Raw genomic sequence first — 20,057 nt, 5'->3', positions numbered from 1 at the left:
TCCCAAGTGTTGGGATCAAAGGTGTGCCTGGCTGTGATGGCACTTCTATGGTGACATCTGGACTGTGTTGGCTCAGCTGATCAGGTTGGAACCCCATGGGATAAGGAAGTTCTGCCCAAGGACCCATGACCAGGGTCAATTCAAAAATGTTCAGTGAGTTGGTGTTGTGTGGCTGGAAACTTCTAAGTCTTTCCCTGTGACCACCATCATTTTGTCCCTGAGGAACTGCTGTCAATGGTGGTGACTTAGGATCAGGCCACAGCCCTCCATTACCTTCTCCTCTGGCCAGCTCACTGAAGAGTACAGGAGTAACCCCCATGTAAGATATCACACCAGAGAAGGGCTTCTAGATGTCTCCTTTTAAATCAGGGAGATTTTAACCAAGAAATTAACAATGGTAGGGGACCACTAAGTTCACCCCCATGGAGTTCTTTCTTGGGGTGGGGATACGGTTATATGGGAAGCAAGAGAAAAGGGCACTGGTGGGTGAGGTGGACATAGTGTGTGCTTGGGGACAGGAACTGAGTTGGTGGGGGGCAGGGGTGTTGTGATGGCAAGATAAGTACTGCATGCTAGTATGTGGGGCTTCACTGGAGGTACCACTTGGCCTCGGGCATAAGAGGACAGAGTGGATGCTTTTCTTGCCCTGCTGGGCTGGCATACAGAAGATCACAGCAATGTCTAGAGGGGATAACTGTCAGTAGGCACAGGGTCTCCTCCAACTATGTGCTACTAATACAGGGGCAAGGCCCAGGGGCCCACAGCTGCAGCTACTCCTAAAGCCCATCTTCCCTGAGGATTGTCTTACTGTACCTGGTAGCTGAAGGCCATCCCCCTTCTTCACACCTGTGTGATGATTTTTGAGACATGTTAATGAAGGAGAAACACATACAGCCTCATGTGTACAGCACACCTCACCAGACCACCATCACACTCCACACACACACACACACACACACACACACACACACACACACACATGGGTGTGCATGTGTGCACACGCACATGGCTGTGCATGTGCACACACATGCACGCACACACACGGGTATGCATGCACGCCTACATGCACACTGGTGCGCATACTCACATGCATGCATACACACACACACACACACACACACACACACACACACACACACACACGAGACCATTCTGGACTCTGAGCTGTATCTCAGGCTGACATGAAGGGATGGGAAGACAAAGGCTCAGTTCTGATTCTTTAGCTACAAGCCATACTCCACCTTGACTCTCTACACAGAATGGATTCTTCTGCCTCTCTCTATGTTGATTTGGACCCTGAATGGTACCCAAGGGGCCACTGAGGCCTGATTTCCTCACAGTATTGTCAGATGTAGGGCTGGCCTGCAGGAACTTCCGGGTGTCTGTTCCCAGTCAAGGCAACGGAGATTGGAACACAGGTACAAACTACTGTATTTCACCAATTTCTTACGGAGCCCTACTGAGCTCAGTCTATTTATCCTGGTCCTCACTCATCCATGAGATCCTGTCCCAATACCTGCTGGGACTCTCAGCCAGGCCTTTTCTCCATTTAGTTCAGCCTCACTTTGCTGTCTCCAGTCTCTTGGTTTCCCAGATAACAGCTCAGCTTCACTGTTCATGCTGGGTGTTGAAGAGACGACTGTGACCTCAGGGGACACACTGGGAAGGAATTCGTCACTCAGTTACCAGCTGTCTTCGGCCCTGATGCCCGTTTTGTGTTCCAGTGGCTTCTGTGGGTAGCATGCCTGCCTGAACTTGGTTGGGAAGGGCCACCTGCCCACTTATCGACCTTCCCCAATCTCCCAAAGGTCTGAATGTGTGGGTGCTGCTCTAGAGTTAGGGAAGGAGATGAAAGACTGATATTCTGAAAAGGGACTGTTCCTGAGACTGAGTGTAGATACCAGGTAAGGCGCTGGCTGTTCTGGGATTTGGGTTCAGGCCTTTTTGTGTGAACATCTCTTTTCTGTTCTGGAAGGTATTTGTATCTCAGATGGCTACACATTGTACCTCAGTGAGGGGCAGCAGGTGGTAAGGACTGTTACTTTGAAAGGAGAAGGGGCACCAGGACTTGGACATTGTGTCAGCTCCTGGGGAATCAGAGCAAAAAGCATGGAACTGGATTTCAACCACCTTTCCAAGTGCCTGCTTGTGACTGGCACTTGTCTATGCTGGATGGATTTACAGCCCTGATGGTATAATTGACCAATGTCAGAAAGAACATTTCTGGGTAAGAACTTCTGTTCAGTACTGAGGTAAATGGGAAGCCAGCTCCTGCTGGCTGCCTCTACTGCTGGAGTCTGGAGTTTGAATGACATTTCCAGCATCCTGAGACTGGCCTAGAAGGGAAGGGGAGGCCTCTGTGACATGACTGGACAAGACAGAAACTGAGGCAGATGGAACAGACATAACCCACCCAATCCAACATGCCCTGAGGACAAAGGAGGTGACTGTTGGCACAGGGTATGGTGTAGCAGGCACTCTATATTGTGGAGTGAACAGGTAAATGAAAAATGTGGCTTTAAAAGCTCCTTCGCTAGTTTTCAGAGTGTGTGAGTGTGGAGGGAAAGAGGCTTACCTTTTTTGTCTTTCTTTTCTTCCTCTTCACCTCCAGCCCCCAGCAGGGTAAATATGATGCCAGTCTGAGAGTTCACACCCACAGCGGTCACTACCATCCGTCCTGAGCCCTCCATCACATGGGTCCCTGGGGAAGGTATAATCCCATTACTATCACATGGCAAAGCCTCCTCCCCAAATGAACAGAAGGAACAAGTGTCTATCAGCTTCTAGTACCTTGCCCACTGAGATCATGGGGTGACACCTTCAGTTGGGGGCCACATCATGGGCATGGTGGGGCCTTTTCAGATGGTAATGTCCCAGGGGAGGCTGAGATGGACTTGGGACAGTATTATAAAATTGCTGTTGCTTCTCAGTTCTCTGGTCCACAGAAGATCCAGGCCCAGAACCTCCTTTTCTAGCCTGGAGTGTCACCTTTGCTTGTCTCTATCTCTCATTTTTTCTTCCACGATTGTAATCCAAGTAGGGAACATTCTCTCTCTTTATGTATAGACCTTATTTATAATCAGACCTTATTCTGCAACCCAATGGGAACTAAGACCCAGAGAGGACTGATGAGAACTGGTCCACCTTCCCTCCTAGTGGAGAACTCAGGGGTCTGTGAACTGAGATGGGAAACCTCATATATATGTTTTCACAGACCTCAGAGTGAAATTCAGTGTTTTCCCCCACTGTGAGTGAGACCCATCACCAATAACATCACACACAGCTGTAGATGCACTAAAAAGACTCCAAATTTTCTCTATGTGGTAGATAGTGATTATCATCCCTCTGACAGTAGACCCGTAGTTTATCTTCCTCCCGGGTCTTGTTTTGAGTGTTTATCTAGAAACACACACATTACTGTGCTACATACTTTAAAACTACTTTATTTCAAAACAACTGGTTTCTGTAAGTCATCCTGGGCATTGTATTTTATGACCTTCCAAATTTTATATGAGGAGGTGGGTATACAGTGACATCAGACTCTCTGGGGCATCTGTGCCACATGTGTGCAGTAGCCAAACACATCAGAAGAGGACACCAGATTCCCTGGAACTAGAGTTACTGCAGGTTGTGAGCACCTTGTGGCTACTGGGAACCAAACCTGGGTTCTCTTGACTGCTAAGCCATCTCTCCAGCCCCCATCTTTGGGGCTTCTGAATCAAAAGTGCTGCTTTCTTGTCAGGCAGGCCTCTACTACACAGGCTCAGAGAGTGGCTGTCTTAACACCATAGAGAACTTGTGGGAGAGAGAGAAAGATGCACAGGTAGAGACCTGGTGTGGTGACACACGTTTGTCATCCCTGTGCTTGGGAGGTAGAAGAGACGGGAGGATCAGGAATTCAAGGTCATCCTCTGCTAAAGGTAGTGAGTTTAAGGGCAGCCTGGGCTAGCTACATAAAACCCTGTCTTAAGAAACGAAGACAAAGCAAAGGCGGGAAACGGTGTTTTCTCTGTCTCTGTTTCTCTGGACTGTCAGCCTTCAGGAGATGGCAGGGCGGACACACGTGAGACACGAGTGAACCCTGGGGACACTAAGCTAACTGGCATCCACCTGCCAGAAGCTCCACGAGCTTCCAAATCCATAGACAGAAAGTAGAGTGGGGCTGCCAGGGGCTGCCAGGGAGCGTCTGAGAAGCTGGAGTTTCATGAGATCAGACAGCCTTGGCTGGGGAACGTGGGCAGTCCCTGGAGGTCGAAGATGTCTGCGTAACAGGATGGTGCTAGATGCCGTTGAATCTGACAGTGGCTGCCTGGGAAGCAGACAGAGTCAGGATCACCAACCAGTCTATCTAAAGAAGTGCAGGGTGGCCCTCACTTCTGCCCCCCTGCTCTGGCGCATGCAAAATCCAGGCCTGCTCTATGAGACTGTCCAGCAGGGTTAAGCTGACCTGCCACTCAGGGCTCTGGGTACCAACTCTGTTCACGTGCCTGGAGGAGAGGACTGACTGTCCTGCCAGACAGATGAGGAAACTGAAGCCCCAGGAAAGCTTTAGAGCACTTACTATAGACACAAAGGAAATATCTGGCACACCTACTGTGTGCTGGCACTGTGCCACACCCCACCCTACAAACAGTGATCTCAGCTCTCACGCCACGGGAGCCGAGGCCAGAAGGGCGAGGTAGACTGTCCCAGGCCCCACACAGTGGAAGACCAGTGCCAGACTTTAAACTCTCTCTTCCAGCCTAGGATCTTGCACAGCTCACTTCCCCGCCCAGTGAAAAGGTCCCCACAGCTAGCTGTAAAACCCAATTGAGAGCAGGCTGGTGGAGAGATGACTGCATTGGTCCTTGGGTCCAGAGGCCACAGGAAGGCTGTTTTCCACCTGCCTAGTAGAGGAGGGATGGAAAAAGATGTGGGGGCCAATTTCCACCCAAGATAAGCAGGCCTCGAATCACCTTCTAAGCTAATCATGCCTATCACCACCCGGGGCTGGCGGCTCCTGTAACCTGTGTAGACAGACAGGGGACAGAGACGGGGGCAGGACAAAGAGCTCACCAGATCCGGGAAACCCCCCAGGTCTACCACAGGATAGAAGCAGGGGCTTTGGGGAACACAGCCCCAATCTCCAAATGGCAGTCTGATAATGTCCCCCAGTTCAGACTCCTAAATCAGTGGTTTTTACCCTTCCTAATGCTGCAACCCTTTAATACAGTTCCTCATGTTGTGGTGACCCCAACCATAATATTATTTCACTGCTACGTCATAACTGTAGTTTTGCTACTGTTATCAATTGTAATGTAAATATCTGATATGTGGCCCCGTGAAAGGGTCATTAGATACCCAGAGGGGTCGGGACCCACAGAATGAGAACCACTGTTCTAAGGACTTGGCTGGCTCCTCGACGCCCTAGTAATGCAATCAGAAACCCCAGATCAGATACCAGCCTTCTTGTGCTGTGCTCCTTGCCCTCTGCCCTCTGCCAATACTAATCCTGGGGCATGTGAAGCCTTTCCGGGAGCTCGAGATGGCCTTGAGGTTATGCAAAACCAGGCCAGTATTCATATTCCGGGGTCTATCGAATGTCACCGCCTCTCAGGGACTGGTGAAATACTGGAAATTTTGGCTAATGTGTAAACACTGGAAGATGGTTTGGTCTGTAAAAGGCCGGGTTTCCAGCTGCCGCGTGCGGTGGGGAGCGGGGATTGCCGGAAGAGCACTGTGTTGGTGCCTCTGCAGATGGCAATAGAGTAACTACTGCCTTACTCTTGTGTCTGGGACCCCTGCAGCCCTGGATTTCTCAGCCCTTCTCTCTGCCCATTCCGATAAGTCACAGTTTGGGGTCTGTCCCCCCATCCATCCTGGGGGGCAGGCTTGTGGATGCCCACAACCTAGCCTGCTGCTTCTGAATGCGAGCTCTCTCCAGGTTCTTCCTCTGGTTCTGGAGATGAACTTGGGGTTTGGTGAAGGCTAAGCCAGGAACTCACTTTCTCTCTCTTCCCTCACCTTTGCTGTGCTTGAAAAGAAGCGCAGACCTGTGATCCCCAAAACAGACCACCAATGTGCCCCCCCCCAATGTGGAACCAAGCTCCTAAGGGATTTGGGGGAGATCCGTGGATACCCTAAAACCAGTGCCTCTCCGTGAGTGGAGGAGGGGCAGTCCTGAGAGGAGGAAGGGGGCAGGCAGGATATGGAGATGAAGGAAATTTCCTTGCTTCCACTTATTCCTAGGAACTGAGGCAACCAACCCATTTTACAGAAGAGCAAATAGAGGCTCAGGGAAGAGGTAGAGATTATCTGGAGTTCCCAGTCAAAGAGGATTAGAACCCCGCCTTGTCTCCAACGTAAGGAAGGATGTCCACAGGGGTTCTCAGGGTATTTCCCCTTTGTGTCACCATTGACACTTTGTGAGTCTCACAGGTAAATTGAGGCTCAGAGAAGCCAGCAGCATGTCTGAGCCCACACAGCATGTGTATTCCAGGGCACCTGTCCCATTCACCTCTGCTACCTGCTCCTCCCACATTCTTCACAGCTGTTGGGTTCAGGGCTGAAGCTGGGCACAGTCCCCTATGGCAGTGGCCTCGGGCTCAGAGCTCCCCACCTGGACTTGACTGGCTGGAGAACTGGTTCAGAAGTCTGTCTGTGGGTGGGCCCTTCGGTAAGAGATCGGTTAGATTTGGTCTGGCGGGAACACTGTCAATTCTGTTCTTTCTTTCATTATTTATTTGGTTTCTGAGACAGGGTTTCTATGTGTAGCCCTAGCTGTCCTGCAACTTGCTTAGACCAGGCTGGTTTCAAACTTACAGGGGTCTACCTGCCTCTACCTCCCAAGGCTGAGATTAAAGGCGTGTACCACCACCACCACCCGCCCCTCCTTTTTTTTCTTTTGGTGCTCCATATTTTTGATTGTTTGCACAGTGCAAAACCCATCAGAGCTGGGCAGTGGTGGTGCACAATTTTAATCCCAGCACTTGGGAGGCAGAGGCAGGCAGATCTCTTGTGAGTTCGAGGCCAGCCTGATCTACAAGAGCTAGTTCCAGGACAGGTTCCAAAGCTACAGAGAAATCTTATCTTGAGAAACCAAACCAAACCAAACCAAACCAAACCAAAACAAAAACCCTCATCAAATTAATACCCAGTGTGCTAACAGGAGTGGCTGTGGAGGGCACTGGTGGTCATGGGTTGGGTCCCTTCCTAGTGAGGTGGGTCCTGAGCAGACGGTAGTGGTTAAACAAGCAAAGAGGAAGCAAGACGGGTATTGGGAGGAGGGTCCATCTGTCCTCTATGGCTGGAAAGAACAAATCCCGTGGGTCTGTAGTGAGATCCAGGGGGTGGAGGGTGGATGAAGCTGCAACTCTTAGAGCTGAGAGCCATCACATGGCGTGCCCTCCCAGCAGGCCACCCTGACCCATCCCGGCTCTGCTCACGTAGCCAGGAATGAGAATGTACTATCTATTCTTTGCGTTTGTTCCGTTCCCTGCTGTTGTCCACACCTGTCCACGCTCTGCCACCCCTCCTCCCTCTGCCCAGCTGGCCTTCTGTGTATATCTGGCTCCTTCCTCATCCACCTAGTTAGTATGTGCCGGGGGCTGTGCCCCCTTTTCTATCCTTCTGATGAACAGGATCTTTCAAGTTGAGAGGTGTGTTTTCTGGAGCCTCACACCAGCCCATCAGTCCCACAAGGTGAGCACAACCTTCCGGACATCTCTGGCCCAGCCATCCTCTACAGCATGTCTTCAAGGATGTTCCCTGGACCTTGATATCTGGAGGGAAAAGCAAATTCACTCCCCTGGCTCCTTATAGCCTTGCAGACCCGTGGTGGCCTCTGTAGATCTCCCTCGCTTGTCTTGGTCCTCACATTCCACCTACTCTTGACCTGATGACCAGCCCATCTGAGGTGTGTTCCCTAGCTCATCTCCAAGTACCTCAGGACCCTCTTGACTACTGGTGAGACACAGAGTATCCTCCCAGTCACTAGCTCCACCCTAGCCCATCTGGGGTGTGTTCCCTAGCTCATCTCCAAGTACCTCAGGCCTCCTTTCTCTTCTGGCTTCCAGTACTTCTGGCTCTTAAGATGTTCCCAGCTCCTCCCTTCTCCTTGAGAGAAGGAAGGGACAAGAGCCACAGAAGCCCTCACTATGCTCCCCAGACTCCTCCTCATGGCTCTTCCTCAGAACAGCTTCCAGGCTTAGCTTCACCTCCACCTTGGTTTCATTTTCAGTGCCCCGCTTCCCTCTGGGCCCTGTGCCTCTGTGAGAGACCTGAGACCCCGTGATTCACCCTAAACCAGCACAGCCAGATTCCCAAGCATCTCCATCATTCTGGAATCTCTCTCTGTCCTGGAGTCCTCCCAAGTTGCTTTGCGACACTGTTAGCCAGTGACTCTGAATGCTGTCTCCATCACACTCCTGCCAGCATCCTCCCTCCATGCTATCTGGAGACTGTCACCATCTACCATGGACTCCCATAGAAACATGGCTACCTGCTTGCCAACTCTTGCAGCTCAGAGACCAGAACCAGGGCTGATGGGGCTGGGGCCATCTCCAGATCTGTCACGTGGTCCTGTTCCCAGGGGGCACTGGAGACCTTCCATGATCCCTTACTTGGACCCCAGGGCCTTTGCACTTGCTGCTTTTCTGCCAGAAATGCATTTCTCAAAGTTTTGATTTTAGCTCTAATGTAACTTCCTGAGTCAGGCATTCTCTGACCTGCTGAGATTCTTCCCGGCCTCAGGGCCCCTTCTCACTGCAATCTTGTGTCTTCGATGATTTTATTGTCCTGGAGTTCACTTTACTATTTGCTTGTGTGTTCCTTCCTTGACTGCTGCCCTCACCAGATTCTAAATTCCAACCGAGGCCAGCACAGACCTCGTCTGTCCTGTTAGCCATCAGCAAACAGTAGGCGCTTAATAAATATAGGGGATGAGGCCAGCCTGGTCTACAAAGCAAAATAGGTATAGGGATGTGTTGTCTCGCTTCATGTCAGCTTGACACAGGCTAGAATCATCTGAGAGGAGGCATGCTAATAGAGATAAAATGCCTCCATGAGATCCAGCTGGAAGGTATTTTCTTCATTAGTGTTGGTGTGTTAATTAGCCTGTTGTGGGCGTGGCCATCCCTGGGCTGGTGGTCCTGGGTTCTATAAGAAAGCAGGCTGAACAAGCCACGGGGAGCAAGCCGGTAAGCAGCACCCCTCCATGGCCTCTCAGGTTCCTGCCCTGTTTGAGTTCCCCACTGCTTTTGTTGATGAACTGTTACATGGATCTATGAGTGAAGTAAGCCCTCTCCTCCCCAAATTGCTTTCGCTCATGGTGTTACATCACAGCAACAGTAACCCTGACTAAGACAAGCAGTGAATAAATTCTAGATAAAATAATACTTCAGCTTTTCTATTACCTGAAGGACTTGTGGATCTTCCTTTTTGTATTGCCAGGGTATCCCACCCATCCGGAGGGAAACGGACCAAGCGAGCTCCTAATTGCCCTCTAAACCCCAGCTCAATATGCTCCCCCATGGCCTCTCTGCTCCCTTCTTGGCTTTTGTATATCATTTTGTATCTCTATTGTGGGGTTAACATGGCCATGCAATGAGGCCTCTTGGTTATCTTGGAAGAGTTTTATGAAGGTGTTCTGCCCACACAACCTCCCCAGCCCATCTCTTGCCCCCATTATAGCCAGTAAAACTTAAAAAAATTGCCAGTGTCATTAGGCAACTCCATCTAGGCCATTCTATCCTACTCAGAATAACGTCCTGATTCCTGACTATGGTCCAGAATCCAAGCATCTATATCCTGCTATCCCACACCTCAGTGTGGTCCTGCCTCTGGGTGTTGGTATCTGCTTTCCTTCCTGCCTGGTGAGCTCTTGCCCAGGAATGGCAAGGCTGGCTTCCTCTCATGCCCCTCCCCCCATCGCGGGGCCTGGTGCATAGTGGGTATCCAGAAAGACTGTCACTTCGCAGGAAACCAAGCCACTAGAAACTTGACAAGACACTAGAAGTGTCTTGCAGGGGTGAGACACTGTGAAGTTTGCCATGGGAGTTTCCAGGCCAGGCCGTGGCTCTGCATGGCAGGTATAATGCGGGCTTGCTTGGGAAAGGGGTGGTTTGCACACAGGAGGCTGATCCTGCCATCGACCCTAGAGCCAGGGACCACACCAGCCTCCCGCAGGAGCACTGTGAGTTGCAGCTCACCTGACAGCAGCATGGGGTCCTTATCCACAGACTTGCGCACCTGGTCAGACTCTCCTGTGAGCGAACTTTCATCGATCTTGAGGTCATTGCCCTGGATGAAGAGGCCATCGGCAGGAAGGAGGTCACCTGATTGGAGGAGGGCAGGGGTCAGCAGAGTCAGGTGGCCAGAGAAGCTGGGGTATCCATGGGGGAGGTGCCCCAGCACGCAGAACCACGGTGGCACCCGGAAGTCAATGGGCAGCTAAAGTGACATCCTTGGGGCCTGACAGAGCCACCTCGGTTCATGCAGGCATGCTCTTCATAATGTATATCCTTTGACCTGATGTGTCCCTGGGCCCAGGGTGCTCTGCGGTTTATTTTCCTGTAGTCTTTTCATGGCTGGGAGGAGGTCTTTCATGACAGAGCAGGCTATTGGGGGGGGGGGTACTGAAGACATTCCAATCAAGTGAGTCACAAGGACTGAGTGAGGAGGGCCACTCCAATCTCCCAGCCTGTGTCTACGGACCCAGGATATATCTTCTCCAAACTTCCTCTGGAGCCTGTCTATGGGCTTTCTGATAGCAATATGACTGGCTTGGGATACTCACCACCCACTTCAACTCTGCTAACTTCCACCAGCCTGGAAAGATCTCTCTAAGTCGGTTCAGGGATGGGAAATGGATTTGAGTATTAGTGATGCTGTGCTGGGAAGCCTTTCTGAGGCTGTATTCAGATTATGAGCAGTGATTGATTAGTCATGTCTGCTATATATGGAAGCCGGGGTGCAGGGGCATGCGTGTCATGAATATGACCTTTCTGATTTAACTGGATGGGACGCTTGTCTCCTCTGGAATCCTCAGGGCCTCAGAATACATCTTGCCACAACATCAGCCTTTAGGGCTCCCCTCCCCCACCATTCCCTGGGTTAGGCTCTTTGTATCCTCCAGTCCTGTCACACCTCTACCCAGATTCCAGCTCTAGAATCATGGCCAGGAAGGAAGACTTGCCATATTTGATCTGGGCAATGTCCCCGACCACGATCTCAGCCACAGGGATCTGGACCACCTGGCCGGCCCGGACCACGGTGAACTTCTGCTCCTGCTCGATGCGGCTCTGCAGGCCCCGGAACTGTTTCTCCTTACTCCAGTCATTGAAGGCTGTGACCAGGACCACGCAGATGACCGACAGCAGGATGGCGGCCCCCTCAATCCAGCCTGCTTCTGCCTCACCTTCATCCTCTGCCCCACCCTGGGCCGTGGCACATCCTGTAGAGAGACAAGGAAACAGTGGGTCCCCAGGCCACCAGACGAGAGCTTCCATACAGCTCAGCTAGGCCAAGTCACCACTGATAATCAGATGCCGGCCTCGCTGTTCCTCTGTGTGCCATGCTCTGGGTAAAGGGCGCCTCCCAGTCACTTTATAAGGCCCCTGGGGTGTGTCTGTCACTAATGGGGATGTTAAGACTTCTCAGAGAGATCTGCTAACTTCCCAAACTAGGCGGGTGGAAAGCGAGAAAGCCACCCCAGGCAGTATGACTTCAAAGCCACTGTCTGAACCACACTGGCCCTACCTTCGTCCTGGCTGAGAGACCTCAAGTGAGTGACTCTGAGTGTCACACTGGCCCTGCCTTCGTCCTGGCTGAGAGACCTCAAGTGAATGACTCTCAGTGTCAGTTTTCTCACAGTCAGGATTTCATGGAGCCCAGGATGGCCTCAGACTGGCTATGTAGCTGAGATGATCATGGAATCCTGATCTTCCTGCCTCTACTTCTGAGTGCTGGGATTAATTTCTCCATGCCTACTCTGATGCAATACCACGGAAATCGAGGTGGTATTGCTGACAACACCTCCTGGGGCTTTGGGACAGGAAAGGGGTGGCTCTTGGGCACACTAAGTATGTATCAGGTTCTCCCCAACTCAGGCCACAGCTAGGACAACGGGACTCTACCTGGCCTGCAGGGACCCTGCACCCCATGCTTGGCACTACTGAGTCCCCAGTATGGGTCTACAGCTCTCAAGGTTGGTCAGGCCTATGGGGCAATGAGAAATGGAAAAAATACCAATATGCTCAACATGGAGGCTCAGACCGAAGGTCTACGACACTAGGCTGAGGACAGCCTATGGCTCTCCAACCTCTCCTTGCTCCTCACAGGGGTCCCAAAAGCAAGAGGCACCTGACATTTCTGAATGCAGAACCCAAGACTCTGAGTGGCCAGAGGTCACATCCTGGGTGAGAGCTGGGTGTTCTCCTCATGGTTTATATACCAGGAGTGGTGTCTAATCATCTCTATCAGTCAACTCAGAAGGGCGCTTTCCATAGGGGTTAGGATGGCAGGGTGCTGGGCAAGCCTCGAGCATCTGTCCTCATCCTTCAGATGGTCAAAGAAAGGAAAGAGGCTCAGAGATGGGCAGTGACACAGCTGGAGTCACACAGCAGATCTAGAGTTTAGATCCAGACCTGGAATCTGAACTCGGATTTGTCCTGCCCTGAGTCTCTGAGCCTCTGAACCCATGGCAGGTGGCAAAGACCATCTGGGTATCCCGTGTGATTCCAAAGAATAGCTAACAGAAGTTTCAAGAAACCCCAACAGAAGCTTCTGGAAACCCAGGTGTCAGAAGCAATGAGACAAGAAGGTCAGGGAATGCCTGGGAAGGCAAGAAGTCACTATGGCCAGGAACAAGTGACACTGGAAGATCCGGGCCCCCAGCTGAATTAGAACTCCCTAAAGGCCAGTAAACTCCTGAAGGGCTTTCAAGGCTGCTTGTCTCCTTGGAAGCTTTGAATTGTTTTGGTAACTTAAAACCATTCTACCAGACCACTCTTTGAAGGTAACAGCTATTATATTGGTGCCACTGAGAACTGCCCCTGCCGCCCTTCCTCGAGTTCAAATCTCAGCTGCAGACTGCTATGTGGCAGTTTCACCATAGTGTCTCAGTTTTCTCGTCAGTAGAATGGGGTGATCATGGGTATTTCCCTCCTCAGGTGGTCTCAGGGTAAGGGGACCCTCCTTGTGAAGTGGCTGCCATGGGGTCCCATGGGCTCAAGCCTTGAGCACATGACACAGGGCAGGAACCAGTTGGAATCTAGTCGCGTGAGATGAGGGAACTAAGTGCTGTGGTCCTGTGTCACTACGAACAACCCCCACAGAGATACGAACCCCTACCCCAAGGGTGGAAAGAACAGGGAGCCTTAGAGATGGAATTCTCATGCTGCCAGCTCTTAGTGCCACAGAACTCAGTCTCCTGGCGTGCGACCAAGCGCAGATGAGACATGATCAGCAAGGAGACACTGCAGCTGCACTGAGCATGCCCAGGCCTCTTGTCATTACCCCCTAGGTGACACGGTCTCACAGCTGTTCATGCAGCTGTCACGCTGGGTGTCATCAGAAACCCAGAGAGAACTTCCAGTATACTGAAGGTGGAAAGTAATACACGAAGTATCCACAGAAGGTTCCAGCAGGAGCCCGGGGATGGTTGTATCCATGCTGAGACACGAGGGTGGGGAAGGGAGGACTCAATCCAGATCCTGATACTTCATTTTGTAGGATTTTGGTTGTCCCCACTTCTTGCCACATGCTCTGTAAAGGAGACACCTGTCTCCCCTTGTGTGCTTCTTTGGAGCCTCTCTGTGTGTGTATGTGTGTGTGTGTGCAGGGCATTCTTAGAGTTAAATCAGTACATCACATTGAGATTCCAGACTCAAAACGACCCAGATTCAAAGTCCAGGCCTTGCTATGCAGCTCTAGGTAAGTGACTCAGCCTCTCTGAGCTCCTAACAAACACCTAGCATATGCCAGGTACTCTGCCCCTTTTCCTGAGTGCCCTACAGATCCTTCTTTGGACCCTGCTGCCTTGTGTCCCAGGATCTGTGTCCTTTCTTCAGATCAGAAGGTAAGGCTTCAGGAGCCAATCCATTGCCAAGACTTGGTACACCTGGATTTGAGCCCATATCCCCTAGGGTCCTCTACTTGCATGACACCTGACTGTGACATGAAGCCCAGGTGTGAGTCTCTCCTACTGGCTTGTCTACACTGAGGGCAGCTTAAGGCCTGGTTTGGGGCTATAGCCCACGTAACTGAGGCCAATTCTATGCAACTGTCCTCTCTTCTCCTCCCAGCCCAGTACTTCCACTTGTCCAGTAGAACACAGACCACAGTCTAGCCAGACAAGAATTGCTAGCTGAAGCAGGGTGGTGGTGGCACACACCTTTAATCCCAGCACATGGGAGGCAGAGACAGGCGGATCTCTGTGAGTTTGAGGTCAACCTGGTCTACAAAATGAATTCCAGGCCTGGCTCCAAAGCTACAGAGTAACCCTGTCTTGAAAAACAAAAAACAAAGAATAAAACAAACAAAGAATTGCCAGCTGAGATGCCGCTCTTGGATGCTCAAGATAAGGGCAGGTGAGCACTGCAGCAGGTGGACTCCTGTCTGGGGCTGCATGCAGGATGCGTAGCAAGCTGGTGGGAAGGGTTTCACCTCTCCGTGGGGACTAGAATGTGAGGAACCTGTCCTGCCTCCATTACTTTGCTAGTGGGACACAGTGTAGGCAGCTGCCCTCCACTGAAAATGTGGCTGGACCAGCAGCAATGAGGTGTCGACTCAGGCCACATTCCAGTCACCAAGCCATGATCTCTGGGCTCTGGGTTTGCGTACCCCAGAGGTGTTCATGGCAGTAGTCATCTGTCTGGAGCCACGGGGTCTCTCCTGACACAGCCCACAGCTCTGCCGTCCTATCTTGGCCTCTGCCAGCTGCCCCTGTCTCACCTTGCTCAGCAGGGCCACAGGAGGCCACTGATGCCGGTGATTCAGTCCCAGCCCTCTTTGTGGAGCTGGATGTTTTTGCCAGAGCCACAGAGTTTCAGCCCCTTGGTGGGTGACTTGGCACATCTTTCACAGGCTCGGGGACTCATAAGAATAGCATCTAGCTCCTCCTGGGTCTAGCCTGATGAGTGTACTTTCCATCCCTCGTCAATGATAACTTCTTGCAACAGATGGAGACCATTACAGAAAGCACAACCAATCAAAATGCAGAGTTGTGGAGCTCAGTCCTGGTGGGTCATCTAGAAAACATCCCCACATCTAAGGGTCAGGGAACATTTAGGAAGAAAGGGCAGAAAGATGGTAAGAGCCAGAGAATCAGGGGCTTTGCTGTGTGATTGTCTCTAAATAACAACAGAAGCTGCACCCATAACATTTCATCAACACAACCGCGCAAGCGTGATCTGAGCAAGAATGACTCAGAGAAAGAGCCCACGAGACCCCTGAACCTTCACAAAGAACTACAGACAACCGAGTAAAACTGGGTGGGACAGCTGGCCATCCCCAGGGAAGAGCACACCAATTGGCTGTCCAGTGCCAAAGGTCACTCCTGAAAACATGCAAATAATAATATATGGACACAATAGGATATATTTAGAGACTTATAGGTATATATAAATACATATATGCACGCAATAATCACTGATTAAAAGAGACTTGGATGGAGCTAGAAAACACCATATTGAGTGAGGTAACCCAGACACAGAAAGACAATTATCATATGTACTCACTCATAAGTGGTTTTTAAACATAAAGTAAAGAAAACCAGCCTACAAATCACAATCCCAGAGAACCTAGGAAACAATGAGGACACTAAGAGAGACATACATGGATCTAATCTACATGGGAATTAGAAAAAGACAAGATCTCCTGAGTAAATTTAGAGCATGAGGACCTTGCGGGAGGGTTGGGGGGGAGGGGAGCAGAGAAAAATGTAGAGCTCAATAAAATCAATAAAAAAAAAAAAAAACCAGAAAAAAAGAGACTTGGAGAGATGGGAGGGGGATGTGAGAGGGTTTGGAGGGAGAAAACTGAAGGGAGAACTGTAATTAAATTAAAATCTCAAAAACAAAGAAAGAAAGAATAGCAGCTGTCTACAGAGTTACTGTATGGCTTAGGCGATGAGACAATGGCTTCTGCCACAGCAGCTCCTGACTTGGGGTAGCCCTGGAAACTGTAGGATGTATGTCAGCCTTACTATCTGCAGGCTTCCATATTGGCTGAAACTGTAAGGAAGGCTGTCCACAGAACACCCCCCCACTCTCCTATGGGAACGTCCGTCCCAGGATCCACTATCAGAAACCTCACCCCCTTTCTTGTTGATAGCTCGGCCTATGAAAATCACCCAACTTCCCTTTCTGCCCTAGCTACTGGGAAGCTCAAGTCAATCTTAAATCTGAATCACAGTAGCAATTATAACTGATTCGTTTGCATCTACCATTTTTCTGCCCGACTTTTTACTTGCCTTTCTTCCTATCCTCTATGGAAAGAAACCACACGAAAAAGAAAAAAAAAAAAAAGCCAGGGCCATTTAGATGGCGCAGTGGATAAAGTGCTTACTGCCAAGCCTGGCGACCTGAATTCAATCCCCAGAACCCATATGGTGGAGAGAGAGAACTGACTTCAGCTCCCGTGGTCAGGTGACAGAAAGAAATGGCCTTGGGAGGGGCTTGGCAGCATGTTGTGACATGCTCCACAGCCAACCCGAGGCCTTTCTTCTTGGTGTGCACTGTGGTCCCATGCTGGACATTAACCCCCAGGCTCCCATATAGGTGGTCTTTGGGAACGGGACTTTGGTGAGGTAAAATGGATTAGATGAAGTCATGGGGGGCCATCCCAGGGCAGGGAAATAGCTAAGGCAACATGAATCCTTGGTCTTACCATGCAACCCCCCTGCCATGCTACAGTGCAGCTCAAGCCCCTCACCACCAGATGCATCGCCTTGCAGTTAGGATCGGGAGTCTTCAGAACAAGAGACATGTCTCTCTATAAACCACATAGTCTATGATAATTTGATATTTAGTTACCATGAACTTAGATACTGGGTGGCCCAGAGCAACTCAACCTCCTTCTCTATACCCCAGTTTCCTTATGTTTAAAGGATGCTCAAGCTGGGAATACTGGAGGTGCCTAATAAATGCCCACTGTAGTTATCACCACTGCTGGTCTAGCCTTGCACTCACGGTGAGCTGACTGGGACCTTGGGCATGCAGTGGTCTCTGTGGCCCGTGTCCCAGCCAGCTCGCTCCCGCTATACAGTGCTGTGGTGTACAGTGCTGTGGGCACTGTCCGTACATGCACCCTTCCACATGCCGTGTGCTCAGGAGTGTCCGGGACACCCTACCTTCGTTGCTCTCTCCGGGTGGGTGGTAGAAGGACAGTCCCAGGGAGATGATGGCTGCTATCTCCAGGATGATGAGCGTCACGTCCTGCAGCGCTTCCCATACCAGCTGCAGGAAGGTTTTTGGCTTCTTTGGAGGTATGAAGTTTTGCCCAAAAATCTGTTTCCTCTTTTCCAGGTCTGGAGCAGTGCCTGGCAAACCTGTGGACAGAGGGTAGGCGAGTTGGGCAGGGGCCAGGAGAGATGCATGCCTATCCCTGGGAGCTAAAGAGGGAGCAGGCAAATATGGCAGGAACCTTCCAGGCTTTTGGCCTAAGGAGCCCAGTGTTCCAAGCAATTCATGTCCTGAGGGGGCCCCTGCTAAGTGAATGGAGGAACCTAGAAACATGGATGCTTCCAGACTCATGGTGGTATCCGTCCCCATGAACATGCATCCCGAAGAACACTTCATACACCTGATTCTTGACATCATAGCTCAGCTCAGCCCAGCCCACTGCAGCTCGGCAGAGACATATCACACAAAGCCTCCTTCACACCAAGTGCTGAACATCTGATATAATTTACTGAGTATGGACTGAAGGTGTCCCTCTGGATGGCTGGATGGGTAGTCTATTACCCAGTCACAAGGTTGAACAACTCTTAGCCAGGCCATTGTAAGCTGGGGAATCTGTGACTATCCAAGCCCAACTCCCAGGACCTGGGTCAGTGACCTGCCTTGGGCAAACACTCTCCGGAGATGTGACTAAGGCCAGAGCATCTACGATGAACCAGGTGTCCCTCTGTCCAGAGATAAGTGTCCTTACAGGTGACACTGACTCAGGCTGTAAGACAGCGGTGTAAGAGGGTGAACAGAGATCAGAGGGACACAGCTGCCACTAAGGATCCCAGAGTTACCAGATTCTGAAAGAAGTTAGGGATGGTCTCTCCTATTGCATGTAGGGCAGGGTCTAGCTAGCACTCAGCTTTGGATTTGAGGCTTCAGAGCCATGAGAGAGGCAGCTATTCCTGGCTCAAGGCCACCTAGTATGTGACAGTCTGCTCCAGTGAGCATGGAGGTAACCATGCAGCCTGCTTCTTCCCCGGCTCTGAGTTCCCGCTTCTTAAACACAGCAGAGCTTGGTGAACTGCCTCTGGGCTTTGGATCCAGCCTGACCCTCAGTTTTCCCTTCTGCTGTGATGATAATGGCGACGGTGGTGGTGAGGGCACCTAACCCACAGGCTCGTGTGTTGCTTGAGCCAGCAAGCGTTTCGTATGCCCCTGGGCAGTGTGCAACCCTGCAGCAGATCCTGGGGCAGAGCTGAGAATGCGACAGCGCAGCACCAGTTGGGAGCCAACCTCCCATGGGCAAACATATGCACTACTGTGAGATCCATCTTGAGGGCAGCAGGCGCTCAGGTGGTTCTGGCTGTGGTTCCTGGACCAGAGCTGCGAGCACAGCCTTGATATGCACCTGTTGGAGAGTGGGGCAAACTGACAACCCACCAGCCCTCTGAGTCTAGATAACCCTGTAGCCTCATGCACCTGATCTCTGACCTTGCAACGCTGGGAGCGCCTCATCATTTCCATATTGAAGCCACATGTCCCATTCTGCGGCTCTGCTCCTCATCTGACTTCTAGGCTACAGCTGAGGTCTCCCTTTCATCCTCTGCCCTCATCCTGGTCCACCTAGGGCCCTCCCTGACTGGCCTCTGGCTCCCTCTGCCCCATATGCCCATGCTGAGCCCTCTACATGGCCTCTTCTGTGTGTCTGGACTCATCTACACAAAGACAGGTGGCTAAGGACTAGGGAGCCCCTTGGTGGGTGTGCAGAGACAGATGTGATGAGCACTAGCAGGGGAATAAGGTGCGTGGCAGACACTTGGACCACAGCAGTGTCCTGTTCTGGCTTATGCTTCTTATTAACTTATTATTATTATTATTATTGTGTGTGGATGCGTGTCAGATGTGTGTGTGGGCACCTGTGTGTCATAGCATGTGTTTAGAGACCAGAGGAAAACTGTGGATGGAGTTCTGTTTTCCCACCTTCATGTGAGTTCTGAGACTGCAGAGCAAGCACCTTTATCACTGGAGCCATCTTGCCAGGATCTGGCTCATTCTCTTTCAATGCCAATGACACCCTCTTGCTCCTACATAACATACCCACTGTCTTATAGGGGCAGAAAGCAGCCACCTTATTGCTGACCCAGTCCTGGCCCCTGTGGGTTGTGGGTTTGTGGGATGAATCCTCTCACCCATCTTCATGCTCTGGGGCAGAGGCTGGTCTCAGAACTGTCCCGCAGGCTGGCACAGGGGGCCTTAGACTCATCTCACTCATGACTGCAGGTCACATGTCTGAGTGTAGTGAGATTCATGAACGAAGGGCTAGGCCCCTCCAGGCTCACTTGTCTTAACAGGAAAACTAGGGTGGGTGGTATCAGGGAGGGGGCACCTTTCAAAAAAACTCAGCCCTTTAGTACTTTCCTGGGAAGGCAGAAACCCAAGGCATGATGGGATGGGAACTGAGGATTCAGTTTTATTTTATTTTCTGGGAACCAAGCTAGTCACCAGGCTTGGTGGTAAGAGCCTTTACCTGCAGGGCCAGCTCGCTGGCCCTTAGACGGTAATATAACCTGGCTTTGGGGCTATGTCTTAGTCCTCTGTGGAGTGCCCGCTCATTCATCCCTTCAGTCCACAGTTCCTGAGCCTCTAAAGAACCCAGAGAGGGTGGTGTGCAGGCAACAGGTCTGTGAC

At 51.1% G+C, this 20,057-nt stretch overlaps 1 protein-coding gene across 8 annotated transcripts in view; it reads right to left on the bottom strand.

Annotated features, from left to right (window-relative positions):
* Atp2b2 (ATPase plasma membrane Ca2+ transporting 2) overlaps nucleotides 1–20,057 on the bottom strand; it is a 327,316-nt gene that overhangs the window by 65,058 nt on the left and 242,201 nt on the right. For 7 of the 8 annotated variants that reach the window (XM_057792742.1, XM_057792682.1, XM_057792700.1 and 4 more), the window contains 4 exons: nucleotides 17,330–17,527; nucleotides 11,174–11,431; nucleotides 10,188–10,313; nucleotides 2,576–2,701 (listed from right to left, as the gene is read on the bottom strand). In XM_057792742.1, coding sequence (XP_057648725.1) covers nucleotides 2,576–2,701; nucleotides 10,188–10,313; nucleotides 11,174–11,431; nucleotides 17,330–17,527 — 708 coding nt within the window. Of the gene's footprint in view, nucleotides 1–813; nucleotides 847–2,575; nucleotides 2,702–10,187; nucleotides 10,314–11,173; nucleotides 11,432–17,329; nucleotides 17,528–20,057 lie in introns of all 8 variants that reach the window. The other variant, XM_057792733.1, reaches the window with a different exon arrangement.

Source organism: Chionomys nivalis, chromosome 1 (assembly GCF_950005125.1).
Source record: "Chionomys nivalis chromosome 1, mChiNiv1.1, whole genome shotgun sequence".
Lineage (NCBI taxonomy): Eukaryota > Metazoa > Chordata > Mammalia > Rodentia > Cricetidae > Chionomys > Chionomys nivalis.
This window is presented reverse-complemented; position numbering and strand designations above follow the sequence as displayed.